General features: G+C 36.3%; 1 protein-coding gene across 20 annotated transcripts in view; it reads left to right on the forward strand.

Moving 5' to 3' along the window:
- DMD (dystrophin) overlaps window positions 1–17,984 on the forward strand; it is a 1,191,992-nt gene that overhangs the window by 1,002,570 nt on the left and 171,438 nt on the right. For all 20 annotated transcript variants that reach the window (XM_049835325.1, XM_049835324.1, XM_049835302.1 and 17 more), the window contains one exon: window positions 76–344. In XM_049835325.1, the coding sequence (XP_049691282.1) occupies window positions 76–344 (269 nt within the window). The remainder of the gene's footprint in view (window positions 1–75; window positions 345–17,984) is intronic.

Below are 17,984 nucleotides of genomic sequence, written 5' to 3' on the forward strand. Positions count from 1 at the left end.
GAACTTAACAGTATGGCAATTATTTTTCTTGTAAGACAGAATATTTCTTAAAAGACTCTTGACTTTCACATTTAGAGCTGTCACCTGAGGAAAGGGCCCACAATGTCACTAAAATTCTCCAAAGGCAAGCAGATGAGGTCAGAACTGAGTGGGATAAGCTGAATCTACAGTCTGCTGATTGGCAAAAGAAGATAGATGATGCTCTTGAAAGACTGCAGAGCCTTCAAGAGGCAATGGACGAGCTGGACCTCAAACTATGCCAGGCTGAAGTGTTCAAGGGATCCTGGCAGCCAGTGGGGGATCTGCTCATTGACTCTCTGCAGGATCACTTAGAAAAACTCAAGGTACGTGTCAGTATGTCAATATTTCTGAGTATAAAATAATTGGCTTGTTCATTATATGAATCCCCAAATCAGGAATTATCTTTTAAAATAAGAAATCAATAGCTTTGTAACATAGTCATTTATATTTAAAAAAAAAAAAAAAAAAAAAAAGTACATATAAAGAGTTTTACAATTTCTGCAATTAAAATGGAATCAAATCAACATTGAGAATGTATATTGCTAATGTGTCAAAAGCACCACAGAAATGTGTAAATATCCTCATCACACTTACTGTTAGCTCAGGAGGTACAGAGTTAACAGTAAAGAAAGCAAAACAGAATAGATAGGATAATACATGATAAAAGTATAGGAAATTAATTCTGTTCTTTATTATACTTTTGTAAGTATGATGAGTACATAATTGTGTCTATACTTGTAGAGGAGAATTTAAATAATTTAAAGGACATGGTTTTGTTGTTGTTTTGTCATGATGGTGGTATTTGCTATCTGTCTCATTTGATAACTAGGCTTCATAACATAAAATAGTTTAAAAAAACCCAGCAAACAACCCTGGAAAAACTGTCATTATTTTCTATAACTTAATGCTTATCTGCTTGTTTCATAAAATGATTGCTTATTGAGACACTTGTGAGGACTTGTCCTCTTTCAGCAGGACTGCCATGGACAGACTTTATAAATACTACGGAATTCCTTTAGCTGGAGCACAATAGAGGCAGTTGCCATTTTGATAAGAACAAAGTGCCTCTGTTGCATTCACACAAACAGGAATCATCAGTCATTTTGAAAGAGACCTGCGATGACTGTTATTTTCTCTAGTAGAATATTAGGATCTAAGAAAGAGTAAATAGGATGACTAATGGCATTGAAAAATGCCTTTAAAAGTCACAAGTAGTTTATTAAAAAAAAAGTTCATGAATTTTAATCACGTAGGATGTTTAATGAGTGTCTTGTACAAATATTATACAATACAAATAAAGTACTTGGTAGCTGATGAACAGTTAGCTGCAAAATTTGTTTATCTTCATTTAAATTCATAAATGAACAGAAAAGATCTATTTATAAATTCTCAGAAAGTGCCTTCTATTATAGCCATGGATTTTTTTCGTGATTTTGAAGAAGATATTCTGAGCAGAAACACTGAATCCTTGATATTACTGGAAAACAAATCAAGTCACTTAACTCTAAAGCTGTAACCATAACTGTTGACTCCATAATTATAGTGCTGAATCCTGTTACGGTTTAAAAAAAAAAAAAAAAAATCTGTCCTAGAGGACATAATGAAATTCCAATAACAGACATGACAAAATAGAACTCTTAACCTTATGAAAATCCAGAGGTACTTTCCATTGGTAGATGTCTGTTTATTCCTTCTAGAGTCTCAGTATTAGGGTCAGACAGAAGCCAAGACTTCCATTTCAAGATTTAAAATTAGATGCTACCACCCACCCCCTGATTTTTATCTCATTTGTACCATATTTACTTAAAATATTTATGATGTAGGGTATCATAAGACCATACTGTAAGTTTATCAGGTAAATGGTAAATGAAAATACCATACAGAATCTATTAATATTCTTTATGATATGAATAAATATCATAATACAGATAAATAATCTGTAACTTTTTATTTCATATATGGCAATTATAGTCTGCTAGATGCACACACACGTCAACATTGTGCTTTCAGCACCTTTGAAGTGATCATAATTAGCTTAGGTAATGCAAGAACACAATAGGCCAAAAGCTGAATAACATTAACTGTCTGAGTGGTACAATAATTGTCCCAAAATGTGCTGTCTAGAATGTATGCGTATATTGCTCTAACAAAATGTAATTCCAGCATAGATTCTGAAGAGAAATGCATGTACTAGTTAGGCAATGTAAGCACGTTTGTGAAATTAATGACTACCAAGAGAGTTACAACTGTGCCTGCGATTTGAAGGCCTATATAAAATGTTATGGGTTTAGGTTTTGTGGGTTTTACCTCAGTTATTCATATTTGACATTCATATTTTTTCTTAGAGTGAAATCTATTTTAGAAAAGTTGTAAATCAAGACCAGTAATTTATGTAAAAAGCTTTTAAGTTTGCATTTGCTACATGTGAACTGGCTAGACTATAGAAACTCTGATCTCGATCCTTTATATCCTTAACATATCTACCTAAATTGTACAAATATTTAAAATATACTTACAACCCTAGCCCTAATTGCTGGGTTTAATTTTTCAAAACCTGAAATAGAGGGTTCAATGCACATATATTATCTGTGACAGGAGCAATAAGACATGATTTAAGCCCATTTTTACGTTGAACATATTTGTTGGATAGTAAGTTCATTTCTGATTTACTCCCTGTCTTGCTAAGTTCAGATGTAACCATTATTACTATCTCAGTAATAATGATCAAATTTAGTCAGTTTTTCTTTCCCCACCCCTTATTTTGTTTAAATGAAACTCAAACAATTGGGAAGCTATTTTTTTGGGCTTCACTTCCAGAGCTATCAAAGATGGAAGAGAAAGATTGTATTTTGGCTACTTTTGTACAAGAAATTAAAGCAAATCGAGGCCTTTCTACAAAATGTAATGCATATTTATTTCTTCATAAGACTTTAACAACTACATACAATAAACTTCCAATAACAATATTATATTCATAGGAACTTGTAAACAAAATTGTTGCTTTGAGAGGAAATTAGTTACTAAAGAATGGCTAGTCTAACGCCTGAAAGTCTTAGTAAGATTAAGAAAGCTAATATGGGAGCATTTACGGAAAAGGGTATGTAGAATTGATTTAAAGCATTAGCCGGTGAGCAGCAGCATCTACTTTGCATGTGCTACAGAAATGAAGAACATCATTCCTAGTCTGAAGTGGAGGTCCAATGATGGGAAGACTGAAGGGACAAGAGAGATTTCTGGTGGAGGGAGCGGGAAGGAAGTTCCAACTTGCTCAGCACTGAATTGATTCCTCCTACATCCTAGTTACCTCTTCCAGCCTGCAGGGCCAGTCCTTAGCTCCAGAACTGCAGTAATCCCCCAAAGTGCTGTATGCGTATGGGAATGGAAAATGAGTCAAAAGCTGTTGTGTAATTCCTACTGTGCAATTTTAAAACTTACAACATTCGAGATTGGGAGAAGCACTTAGGAATCACTTAGACATCTGACTTAGCTCTGCAGATTTTAGATCCCTTTGGCGTCTGTTGTTTGGCCTGTATAAGCTGGTTTAACACAAGCCTGGCTACTACTGTTTTTGTCTTGCTCCTCTTAGTAATTGATTCACTTAAAGGTTAAATACTTTCCCTTTGCAAATGTTTCAATTAAAAGGTACATTTGTTGAAGAAGACCCAATTTATATAGCCTTCAGTTAAAAGTTATTAGTAAACAATAAGGTTTTTTCTTTACAAATTAGATTATCAGCCAAACATTATCAAATTGATATATTATACACCTCTCATCCTTGCTCTGTTTTTTATGATGTGTATCGCAATGACTGATGATATTACAGTGTGAGGGAGAGTACCTATTACTCTCTATACATCTAAGCACCCCAAACACCTTCTGAGATCTTCAAAATATTGGACACATGTGACTGCATTTCTTGCAAATCCTTCACCTAATTGGGATCACAGTAACTTTCCCAAACCTAAGCTGATTAATAACTTCCTAGGGAATGAGTTTACCCAGTGCCATTTGTCACTGTTCTCTTTAGTTATAGTTGCTGGAGCTCTTAAGGTCATGGTGTAACGTTGAATTCACACAAAATAACTGATCCTTGATCAGTATTAATGGGTTATTATTACAGATCCTTGATCTGTACCAATTGGTATTCATCTCTGATTCTGAGGACAAGAGATAAATAGTTTCGCACACCTACCCCAAGGAATGCAACCTAGACTACAGATGATCTATATTCAAAATATTCTTCAGAATTCTCTGCTGTCCTCCGTTATTCTCCTTTTTTTCTTCTCTTGTAGGAGTGATCTTATCTGCAGACTGAAATATAACTTACTTTCTCAATAACACACATTCTTTCTCTCTCTCTCTCTCTTCCAAACATACCTTTCTCTCCATTAAAATCCAAGCCATCACTTACCTGTCTTAAATTCAGTTCAGGCCCAAACGAATCTATTAAATGTCCCCTAACACCCATTGGCTGATCATTTTGATTGTAGCTCAGATCATCTTTTAGACACGACCTGGGATTTCTACTTCTCTCTGCAGCAAATTCAACAGATGCTTTCTTCTTGCAATCACTAACAAGATTTTCTCCGTTTCCTCAGGACGCCTGGAACACTTAGGGTCATGAGACCACCACTCAGTTTTTATATTAAGCTTTTCCTGGTATGCAATTGATATGCAATCATACCTGCCTCATCCGTTTGGTATCTTATTCAAAGACCCATTCCAGGAATTGGCAGCATAGATATCTGCTGAGTAATAATAGTAGGAATTAGTACCCTTAGGAAGTTTTAGATCGTAATACTTCTACACTCTGAAAAATTATTTTTTAAAGTAGAAGCCACTATTTTGGGATGTTGTGCACAGAATTTTTTTTCTAAGCCAATTTTAACGGTGTGGTTTGTCTGTTACTAAAGGTAGTTCAGCTACTCCAACATACTTATGAGAGCGCAATGCAACGCACTTTCTTATGCCAGTGATATTCTACCGTATCACTAGTGGCATATAACTGCTTCAGTTTTCTGTCATACACAACACTGTAAGTGAACAGCAGACCTTCTAGACGCCATGGGGGATATAACTCCTTTCTGATATTTTTTTAAACTACTCTAAAATAAAATAAAATAAAAAAAATAATCAAGAACAGGTAGTACTCTGTCGAACTAGTGCTCCAGTTCAAAATAGAAACGTGTAGCTCGAGAACACCTGCCAAATCAAAGCTGAATTGTGTAGTCCTATTTTCAATTAACTCCATTCTGTTATAGAATGCTTTGTTCTCCTTCACTGTCATATAAAGAAGGCACCTTGACTCACTATGATGATTGTTAACTGTAAAAAAGCAGAACAGAATTTAGTGGCGTAAGTCTTGTATTTTTCCTTTGAGCAGTTTTCACAAAAGTCTGAATCTTGCTTCTTAAGAACTGGTTGTTGTTCTTGCAAATTCGCTTTTACAGTAATGAATAAAGCAGTTACATGGGAAGACTATGAACTTTGTATATAGATTATGGATTTTAATGTATTTAATGTACCAAGTGTATTCACAAAGGCTGTAGTATCCTTTTAAATTCTTCTGTCACAGCCTATTTACAATTTTAATACAGTTTCTACTTAGTATTTTCTACAAAATTGTGAGACAAAAGGCAATGAGAAATTCACATGGGTACTGCATAATTACCCTTTTTTTCTGGGATGTCAGGCCTGAATTATATGCTGTTTATTTCAGGCTTTCTTCAGCATAATTGACAGTTGTAGCCAATTGTATGTCACTGACAAATATTCACTGGAAAGTGTCAATGTGAAACCTCTTTCTAATTTGTAAACTGAACAGAATTTGCAATTAAGCATAGATCAGAAATTAACTGATCTGCTCATCATCTACTCCAAAATTGCTTTCTATGTGCACTCAGTCCTTTTGTCCCTAGTCATCTCTTCTCTAAATGAGAAAAAAGTAAGACAACCCCTTAAGACAATTTCAGTTGTGTTCAGATGTGGCCACAGAAAGAAAAGAAATAGATTTGGCAAGGTTAAAATACCATATTATTATAAACACTCTAGTACTAAATCAGCAACCTCAATTACTGGACAGTGAATGACCAGAGGCAGTTCAATTAAAGAAAAAAAGGTCTTTCTGTACTTCATTTTGGTACTGTTCAGCTACTGCTATGCTGAAAAGAGGTATTTCAGAAAAGTGGACGCTTAACAGTGCTATTATGAGGGAACTGTACTGACAGCTGCCTACAGTGGAGATTCTGAGAGCAAAGTGGGTTGTTGAATTTCTAATTTGTGTTCTCATTCATAGGAAAAAAAAAATCTTCCAAAATTCTTTGAAATGCTTAGGTAATTGATAATTTTCTATCCTTCCTGAAGAAAAAATGATTTTTGTAAGGAATTAGTAGGGGTCACATACAGGAAAATTAATGAATGACACCTAAAACCAAGACAATAGTCCACATTCATCCCCTCCTAGCAATGGAGATGTATACTGGACATGAAGAGATCAGTTTTAAATAGATCCATAGAAACTATGCAAGAAATAATTACCTGAAACATGTATTGAAAAACTGGAATTTCCAACCAGCAAAATGTCAGTAGCAGTGCTAGATCCATGTTAAAACCAATTACGGTCTGATTGTAATGTGATGCCTATGCTCCAGTTAATTTTTTGCTAACATAAAATTAAGCTATCTATTAAGTTAAGCTAGCAGAGCTCATGCAGTCCAGTCTGTACAGTGAAATGACATGACATATACAGTGACTTCTGAGATCTTTTTATTTCCCTTTCTTTACTGACAGACTCTATGTTCCTTAAAAAAAAAAAACCAAACAAAAAAACAAACAAAAACTCCCTAAACCCACCCCAAACCCCCAAACAACAAAAGACAAAATTTATTTTTCATATGGAGGTCTGAATTTATATCAACAGAAAATCACTGCTGTTTGGAAGTAAATTAACTTGCCTGGTATTCTGAACAAACTTACTTTTGTTCCACTTTTGTAATTTTTCCACATCGCCTAGATATCTTCCTGCATTATTCCAAGCCCAACCCCTTTTTTTGCTTCAAATTTCTACCATGTGTAATCACTTTTTTTTTTCTTTCATGTGCAACACTGATTGTTTTCACTGCCATTACAGAAATTTGAGCAGAAAATTTCTGTTCAGCAGAGTTTGCAGCAGGCAAACCTACAGAAGTAAGTGGCCCTGAAGTATTGTTTCAGCAGTTTCAGTGCTCAGAGACTAGGATGTATTTTGACAATTTACAAGCGTCACTCCTCACCATAGCTATACTCCCTATTATTCTTAGATTTAAAACCACCAAAGCATTCCATATATAGAATTTCAGAGTATGAACTAAGATTTGATTAAGTATATTAATTGTTTGTGCAATTAAAAGATGACAGCATCCATTGACTGACAGCTGAATATGAAACTATTTGCCTGCAGTGTAGGAGATGGAAGTATTAATGTTTTCTTCAGACTACAACTGAAGTAATTACTGTTATAAATGTTTCTCAAGTTTACCATTTCATACATATGTCATTCTGTTACAGAATCATGCAATAATTTTTTATGATGTCTCCTTAGACTACTTTGAAATGCATATACATTTTTCTCAGTTTAATTTGAAGCCAGCTGTCACCACCAAAGTCTGTAATCAATCTGAATTAAATTGTCCTATTTCCTTTAGTAAGACTCTTAATAAGTCTGCGATTTTAAAAAACTAATTCATACAGAATAGCCATGTCCTCCTAATTCATTTGCCAGCTTTCCAAAACCCCAAAAACCATCCCTGAGAAAACTAGGGATGACCTCTATAAACAGCTTTTGTGTCAAGTATTTGTAGACTAGAGATTGTTCTAAGTAAGATACTTTAAAAGGAGGAGATGATCTAATGGCATTCTAGAGGACTTTAAGGTTTTAAATCTAAATACTATCAATAAAAATAGAATTTACAAAAAGGCAAAAACTCTTCAGCGACTGTTTTACCACTAATATAAACTAAAACATCAGTAGAGTATATCAGAACATAATAAACTTTATTTTGAAATAAACCAAAATCTTACTTAAATTCACTGGAACACTTTGACATCCTACAGATGCCCTTATTATATATAATATTGTCATAAATTTAAAACTTTGTGGAGTTTGCTATGATGAAAGCAATAGTTGAAGTCTGTTGAGTTTGTTAACAGGTCAACTTTCAGGATGTTGTAAAACATCAAAGACACTTCAACTATCTACATTACCTAATTGTTTGTACAGCCTGGTATATTGGTTTTACCTTTTTTAAAATGTAGTTTTAGACAACAGAGAATTTAGTAGGGTTGTTTGGTTGTCACTATTGGAGGCAAATTTAATTTTCTAAGGTTTGTTTTAAATATGAAATTGAGTTAAAAGCCATGGAGTGCTTCATCACGTAGTTGTACCAGCTGAAGTTAGTTCTGCTATGCTGCTTAGCTTGTAGGACATGAAAGTTACTGAGTTGTGTCCTGTGGTCTCTTAATCTCATTTTAGCAGCTTATGAATCAATTTATTGTCTCACATGAAAAGAAATATATTCACAAGTGGTTATTTAATATGTAATAGTCATGTATTTGCAACTGATACAAATTTAATCTAAAAGTTTCATCTGCCATATAATGTCGCTATGTAATCAGTCAGATAAGATTGGAGAGTTTGTTATGGCAATGACTGTGGCAACAGCCCATATCTAAGCCCATTTTAAATACCTGAAGCAAACCATCATTCCTTCTGCTGACTCCTTTGGCAATAAGCTATCCATTTCTGATCTCATATTTAGATGCTACTACTTTAATTATAGAGAATATTTTATGGAGACTAGATTACATAGCGGGGGGTTGTCTATGTCAAGCTACTTATTTTAAAGGAGAGTACAAAATCTTTTTTACGTAGGAATTATAAGACAATGAGGAGCGGGCAGAGAAGTGAAATCTTAAGAGTAGTCTTTTAAAATTAAGTCTGCCCTTGATCATACTACTTCTTGGGAAACAGTAGCATAACTGAGATACAGAAACATTAGTGTTGCTCTGCTAACAAAGGACAAACAAAAGCTGGGTATTCTTGAACTTTTGGGGGAATCACAACAACTAGTGTGAGGAACAGCCTCTTGTAGACCATTCTGCGAAAGAGCCAGCACCTGGGAAACAGCTGCACCACATTTCACCAGATTTGCACCAGATTTTTGTTAATTGTGTTAACACGGTTATTAATAGAACAGATTAACTATTTTCTCTTTGATTAAGGACCTTTGGGCCAAATAATACTGTTAACTTTTCCCTGATAGTAAGTGCAGAAAAATTCCTGATCTCTAAAGAAGAAAGAAAGGTGACCAGTAAAAAGTGGAAATCTTTTCTACCTCCAACCCAGTTTGGTAGAACATGCTATTATTAGAGCAACAGATTTCATTTAAAGCCAAATTTTTCCTTGTATGAACTCACCCTGCTGATTTCAGTGGGAGATCAGCATGCACATCTGGAGGCAGAATTTGACTTTTTAAGTGTTGGTAATCTCTGATCTTGGTTTCCGATAGCCTGCCGAGAGAGCTGACTAATACACGTATGAAGACTTGTCTGTCGTTTTATGCCTCTGAAGTTCAGAATTGAGGTCAGACCAGAACATTTTTAAGAGATTGCTCTTTATCAGGTTATCAGAAAGAAGAATGGGACGTGAGCTTTTAGAAAGAGAATTAAACATTAATGTTTAAGTACCTAAGTGGCATGGATATTGCAGGGTCTCTAGCATTTAACGTGGCTTTTTGTTTTGTCTTAAGTTTGCCATATAAACACAGCATGTATAGATATTAGTCTGATGATCAAGTATTAACATTCCTGGACGTGACATTAAATCAAAAATGCTCTTGAACTGTTGTGATTCTGTTCAAAAGTCTTCTTTCTCTAATAACCTGGAAATGTAAGTATTTATCCAAGAAAAAAAAAAAACAAAAACAAAACAAAACAACAATGCGAATAACACTTATGTTTTTATCGTGGGATCATTTTATTCAGGCTTTCCTAAGTGAGTGTGGCTCAGGGAGGTGAGTGCCTAAAGGGAGAAAAAGTATATCCAAGGAGTATTTATAACAGAAATCTGATCTGCTATAACAGGCTGCTATTGAAACATTTATATGTAAAGCAAAAGGACATACCAGAAGTGACTATATAACCAGAGACATGTATGTTCAGTGAGACACGAGAGGAGGAAAAAGGGAGAAGGGAGTGCTAGAAATGTGTTTTAATGTTGTCTGCTTTCTGTGAGGAGGCATTTTTTTCCATGAAAAGAAGTCTGCCAGTATTAATGTCTTCAATGAAATCTTTTCTTAAAACATTGACTCTCCTATTCCTGGGAATGTATTTTAGTGTTGTAACTATCAAGGGTGCAGATTCCCTAATGATAATGTTACTATGACATGGGCAAATCAATGAGCAAAATAAAATCAATTTATCAAGCTCATAGGCTGGTACACAGTAATTATTTAGGGACTGCTTGAAGTAGGGAGTGCAATGAATAGTAGATTGCCTGGAATGTTTTTCAGCGAACCATTGTGCTATACTTTTCTCATTTTAATCTTTATATATTTAAAGCCTAATAGAGTTTTCTTTCTTTCTTTTTTTTTTTTTTTTGTCCAAGGTTAACCCATAATAAAACCTTTAATTGCTGCTAAGCACTTTTATACCACTTCTCATGTTCCAGCTAGCACGAGTTAATCTTCTCAGCTTCTTTCTGAGACTGCAATAGAAGTAGTATTATCCCCAATTTACAAACAGGGCAATTGAATCAGTGAAGCTAATTTGTCCAGGCACCAACGCCACTCAAATTATTTTTATTCTCTTTAGCTCTTACCTGCAAATTGTTTTATTTCAGTTGGCTTCGATTATCCAGAGGATTAAGAATGACAATTTTCATTGGTTTCAGCAGGAGCCACAGCTACTGGTTTCCCAGAGCTGCAGCCTGCCCTCCCTCAAGACGTGGCAGGGCAGGCTGCCACCCAGAAGGGTTTCAGCCCGGGAACGTGGGCACTGCTTCCCAGCCTGTGTCTGGTGCTGATAGAAAAACCCTAGACCCATTTAATTTTTCAAGTTTTATTTAACTGTCTCCTTTTCAGTATTTTAGTTTAGTATTCTTTCTTCTTAAATTAGCTTAAAAAATAAATTGTTCTTGCTTACATTCTACTAAAATCTACTGTTAGAACTGAATTTCCTTGTCTGGCATTGTTGAAGGGTGTTCTTATTAGATGTAAGAACTGTAGAAATTCCCACCTTAAGATTTTGCCTTGGGGTTTCACCCACTCCCCACACATCACACAGTGATGGTGAAAAGGTGAGGGTGGGAATTACAATGTTAAGTCAAGAAGTGGAAAGCATAGCTTTCAGCAAAACACTTGAACAGTCCATCTGACTGGCATTGGTGTGGAGGTTAGAGACTGCATGGACTTTTGGCCTTAAACTCTATGAAAAACTTTGTTCCCCTTGCTAGAGGTAGTAATTATCAACTTTATGAGGCTAAACATTAAGAAATATTTACATGGTCCATTTAAAGACATGTTGGCCTATTGTAAGTAAACATGGTCTTTCATGTTGGGGAGAGGAGAAAATAAAGATTTATTTTAAAATTAAAATAAAGATCTGTATACGCTTATTGTTAGAAAAGATTGGAGGAGTTTCTGAAGCTTCTTGTTTGGATTATTTTAATGTTGGTTGAGTGTCAGAATACAATCTGTGTCTTGGTAGTGTCTAAGCTAAGCTTTTGTATGGCCATGAAAAGAATCCATATTTTTCCTCCTGAGCTACAGGACCTGCCTGCTGATGTCTGGAAGCTTGAGGTGTTTTGTAATATGATACTGCTTTTGCAACCTTTCTGGTTTAAACTCCTTTCTTTTTTTTTGTCAGTGAAATACTACATTTGCCTTTAAAATACCATGCTGCTTTACAACACAATAGAGATTTACTTTGTAGTCATTATTTTCTGAGGGCAAAGAGAAGTCCTGTGAGTCTCTATTACCTGAAAGCTTTTGGTAAGGAACACAGGTTATTCAACCTTTTATGTTTGTGTATATCTAATATACATTGTTCACAAGTTAACTAATAGAGATAGATAATGTCTTATTAATGGTTTAAAAACAGGTTTGGCTGAGGCTCCACAATCTAAGCATATATATTTTTTCAAGTGCTTTTAGCTTTTACAATGCTGAACGAAACCATACTAAAGGAAAAATTTCCATTGTAAAAATTCCTTTATATTTTCTGTGTCCTTCATGTAGTGTGTGTTAGACTTTCAGATTACACTTTGAAACGCTTCAAGTTACTTAGAGTTCCTAGGCACTTCATCTCTTGATTGCCAGATTGGCTTCTTGGTTGCAAAGTAACTGAATAACTGATTTTGATTATGTGGAAAAATTGGTGCAGAACTGTTTATGAACACTTTAGCAGTGATGGGCTCTGCCATATCATGGTTACAGTTGTTCTAGTAGAGTGAATTACAAGCTAAATTTGCTCATTTACTTCTCCCCCTCCATGGAGGAGAACACAATTTCAGAATAAATGGCGAGGCAGTGGCATAGGTTGTATCTGTTCAGGGATCATAAAACTGCATATAGGCTGCTGATTTTAAAAAAAGAAATAAATCAAGAATTCATAGTAACAAAGTGATATGTGTTCCAGGGCATGTGCATCTATTTATTAGTGTGCTTCTGTTTATTAAATTACACATCCTAATAATTAAATCATTTTTTTCTAGAGATACCATTGCTACAAATCATAGCTTTTTCCCTTGAAAATTCAGAAAGGAAGAAAGTTAATGCCTGGCATTAGTTCATTTTTCATTTGTTCTATTCAAATTTTAATATCCTTATTTTTAAGGAAATACGGAGTTAGTCTTCCAAGTTGTAGGAAATAACTTTTGAAGAATTTAATGTTTTATCGGATTCAGAAATACCGAATTCAGAATGGGATAGGACTTAAAGGGCATTTGATTTTCTTTCTCCCCCGATGTCTTCTATTTGAACTATTTTTATCCCAGAAGAGGATTTATATTCTACTCTAGTGCATTCTTGCTTGGTCATTTCTGAGTTTATAAAAATATATAGGATGGAAAATCAAATCAGCTAAAATCCATTTTGTTTCAACACTGCCTGTCCCCAGGAGCACTAGAATCAAATAAAAATACAGTGTGAATTTATAAGGAAGCTAAGTGTAGCACATTGAGCTAGCAGCTGACAATCCGAGGTTTCAATGAAATTTGAATCAGAATACACTAAAACCCATCAGAGAAGAATGAAAAAGATGGAGACTCTTAAACAGTCCTGGGTAGAATATCAGTTTGTTCCACCTTGTACGGTTCTAAATACAAGACCTGAAGATTCGCTCTGGCTCGTAAATACTTCTCCACTTGGACACTAAGGGAGCTGAGGTGGAGAAACGGCAGCGCTGGGAACCTGCTGCAGCCCAGGTATAGGACGGCCGCTCACCTCACTGCGCAAATGGAGCCTGCTCCGGTTCAGCTGCAGCTGCTGCTGGTATAAAAACCCCCATTCATCTGACAAGGGAGAGCTTTTCTCCCTAAGCCATGTCATGTTTTCATCACGGTGCCAGATGTCCTTTTCTGTCTCTTTCACTGGTTATGAGAATTGAGGTTTAACGTAGACCTGTGCTAGCAGGAGACTCTTCTATATGAAGGAATTCTTCAAGAAAATGCCAGGCTGGCATGAGGCCACCATATTGTGAGAAACCTCCATGGTGGAACGTGTAAGGGGATGGACTTTTTATGCTCATAATTCTGGAGATAGATAAGTCCTGAGGGGATTCAGCCACGAATGCGGAATGATTTGGCAGATGTTACTGCAAGGCCACTTCCAATTGTCTTCGAAAGCTCATGGCAACTGAGAGAGATTCCTGAATCCTGGAAGATGGCAAGTGTCACTCTCATCTTCAAGAAGGGCAGGAAGGAGGACCCGAGGAACTACAGGTCAGTCAGCCTCACCTCAATCCCTGGGAAGGTGATGGAGTGGCTAATCCTTGAAACCATCTCCAGGCACATGAAGGACAAGAAAGTTTTGCTGGAGGCAAGTCACTAGTGAGGTATCACAGTGGTCACTACTGGGTCAATATAATTTAATATTTGCATTAATGAGCTGGACCCTGGGACAGAGCACACCCTCGGTAAGTTCACGGATCATACAAAAGCGGGAAGAACAGCCAATAACACCAGATGGTTGTGCTGCCATTCAGAGGGACCTTGACAGCATGGAGAGTGACACTGAGAGGAATCTCATGAAGTTCAACAAGGAGAAAAGCCAACTCCTGTGTCCTGGGAGAAATCACCCCAGGCAACAGTACACACTGGGGGCCAATTGGCCAGAAAGCAGCTCTGCAGAGAAGAGCCTCGGGGTCCTGGTAGACAAAAAGCTGACCGTAAGCCAGGAATACACCCTCATGGCAAAGGCGGCCAACAGCACCCTGGGCTGCATTAGGCAGAGCATTGCCAGAAAGTTGAGGGACGTGATCCATCCTCTCTGCTCAGCACTGGTGTGGCCACATCTGGAGTGCTGGGTCCCGTTCTGGGCTGCCCGCTACAAGAAAGATACGGACTTCACTGGAACAAGTCCAGTGCAGGGCCACAGATACGGTTACAGGACCGAAGCGTCTTTCCTATGACGAGAGACTGGGAGAACTGGGGCTGCTCAGCCTTGAGCGGAGGCAGCTCGGGATCTTACCAATGTGTATAAATACCTGCTGGGAGGGAATGAAGAAGAGGAGGTTGGACTCTTCTCAGTACCGTCCACCGACAGAACAAGAGGCAATAGGCACAAATTAAAACCCATGAAATTCCATCTGAATACAAGGCCCCCTTAAGCTATAACCTGTCTACAAAATCGTCAATACAATAAAAGCCATATTACCCACCCACAAAAATAGGAGACTGATGACAAACCAATTTTCTAATTAGTCTTTTCTACTTAGAAACTTTTAAAGCATATTTTTCAGGACAGCTTAGAGTTTTGTGAAACTGAAAACATTTCTTTAGTCCAAGCCTTCGCAATGATTTTCACAAGTAGACACACAAAAAAATATGTAGAAACTCATGCATTTAATCACTAATAACAGTAAGAAATTTGTGTTCAAGCCTTCAGTTTTCATAGATGTCAAAGCTTGCATGCTCTTGAAAAGTTTATTAGGAAGTGCAAAACATTTCATTTCTAAATATAGCTGCTACAATGTTTAGCCCTATATAAAGTCAAGATGTGGACTGCCTAAATAGTAAATATCACTGCTGGAAAACTAGAGATGGCTTGTCCTTATTTTCAAATTATTGCTATTTTTATTTCTTTGTTTGGGTTCCCCTCCACCCCCACCACCTTTTAAGAGGATAATGAGAAATGTTTTAAATTCCTTGGGTTGAGACTTGTAAAAAATTAACTTTAGTGAAAGGGGATACTATCTACCAAAGTCTTGTGTTTACTGTCACTGGGAGAAGTGAGCTTTGGGATCAATTTTGATTTCCCCTGTTTTGCTCAAAGCAAACCTATACAGTGTTCAAATCAAAGCCTGGTGTTGCTATAATTGCCAGTCCATAAAATCTGAGAAGAAAAAGTGGAGATAACACCAAATTGCCTTTAACATCTTAGACAAGCATCTGGGCCTGTTTCACCCATAACCAAAAAGATAGAGACTAATTTCCAGAAGCTAGTGTTGAACATTTAAAGTATTCGGTGCATTGGTGAAATAACTTTGTCCCCTTTAACTTCTCTTTCCAACAAGAGAAGGGTATTACTGTATATGTACTGCTGAGATTCATGGCCCCTCCTTCCATGAGTTTGGGAAACGTTAATGAGTGTTGATCTTTCCTAATGTTCTCAGGATGAGGACACTGTAGCTGGAAAGCAATATTACACGATAGTTGTAGCGTAATCATTTATACATGGTCTCACAGAGATTTTTCTAAACTCATAGACATAAGTCCAAGTGTTGTTAAGGCTACATGCAGGATAAAAGTAACACAAAAAATTAATCTGCTCCCAAGCTATTTTTCACTGCAGAAATATTTCAGATAAGTAGGAGCCAATAGGAACAGTGACTGTATTTTAAATCATAATTGAAAAGCTCAATTACTTGTTTTAACTTTGGGATTGAACAACTGTGTAACAATTGCAAATAAGCAATTATTAGACGGTATCTGTTTATTTAACACAATTTTTAAGACAAATACACCTAAACTCAGTCTCAGTACCACTTGAGGTGTCTATGAGAATATATGACTTTGCGTGTGCATGCTGTTATTTTCCTTTTATCAGCACGGTGAATGCTAAGCAATGATGATTTCTTGCTCTCAATACAGCTGCATAATTGCTATTTGTTCTGATAAGGCAATGAGGTTGTCTGTTCTGGACTACATCTAAACATACGTGGTAGGTGTTAGGATCAGTAGGAATAAACAAGAGTAAAAAAGCAATTTTAATGACCGACTGACATTTTACAGTCACAAACAATAAATAAAAGCCAGTCTGTACTTTAATTTTTCTTTGTGCATAAGGAACGAGTACTGTTCTGAGAATACACTTCTTCCTCAGGGTTCATTTTCCAAGTGGCATAGTGGGATTTAGTCACACTATTCCATTAACTGCAGTGGGCCAGAAGTTACAGGCACCTGATTTAATTTGGTTGGATTCCTGACTTCTGTATTTGACTGGTTAGCGAGCTGTTGCACATGTGGTTGAGGGAGAGTGGATGTTAAGAACTGGAAAATGTGTATTGTAGAGTCAGTGTTCCTTTCTGCATTTTCAGTTATGAATTTTGTGATGGAAACTCCCTGAAGCTAGCAAAGTCTATAATATCACTATTGTTATTGAAATAAGCTTGTTTACTATTTATTTACTCTTCCACTCAAATGATTCATGAATTTCCTTTCAGATTTCATGGAACTGATTTATGGATTCTAAAAAACACCCCACAACCTTTTCATGGCATTGATAAAAGCCATCTCCCTTTGGTGAATCTTTAAATATAAAGACCTAGACTTTGTTTATTTTATTTCTCTTCTGAACACTGGGCTGCCTTCCAAAGAGGAAGTCAGTGCTCTTCTATGTGTTAGGGATCACTAAATAAGAGAAAAAATGGACAAAAACTCCCCAGGGTGGCATGTCAAATGTGGAAGGAAGGACGTCTTCAAAAACCCTGATCATATTTAAACAAATCATCAAATTGTCATTAATAGAGCTGGTATTCTGGAAAGAGGTGAGGGCTATGTGGTGGCTTTTAATACCTTGGAACAGGATACCCAAAGCACAAGCAAATTTAATGGAAAATATGCAGAAAAGGACAATTTGGGGAGGAGCTTAGCCTGCATATTCTAAAATATGTAAGAAACCAATCTGCAATTACAGACACTACCCTAAAGTCCTTTTGGATTTGAAGTTCCAGCCCTAAATAGAAAATTTGTAATGTTAGGAAACACCAAGAGGACAACTAGTAAGGAAGAGATTTGGCTTGGTACCGAGTAGTGCAAGTTCAAAATGTTGCTATCATGATAGGGATCATTATGAACTAAAGGTCAGCATCTCTGCAGGGACAAAAAAATAACCCAAAAAATCCACATAGCAACGTTCAGTTTTCAGAATGGAAGCTACACACAAATGAGGAAGCCTGCTGAAAAGGAACCAAAAGGGCAAGGTATGTGAGACAGCGTGGAGAATGAACTAAAAAAAAAATCCATGCTGTCAAAATGGACTCTTAGAAGACCTAGAAAGGTGAGGTGGCTAAAGAAAAGAATAAAGTTATTTGAAGCAAAAATACATAGAACAAATTGTCATGATTAAGAGCGTCAATCCCCAGAACGAGATGACCATTCAGTCCAGTGTTCTAATGGAAGTACATAATAGCTGTAACTACGAACAGTATTTTCTTGTTCAAAATTCGTTTTTTATGAGGAATGGAAGGGGACAAATGTGGTGATAGTT

Source organism: Accipiter gentilis, chromosome 32 (genome assembly GCF_929443795.1).
Source record: "Accipiter gentilis chromosome 32, bAccGen1.1, whole genome shotgun sequence".
NCBI classification, from domain to species: domain Eukaryota; kingdom Metazoa; phylum Chordata; class Aves; order Accipitriformes; family Accipitridae; genus Astur; species Astur gentilis.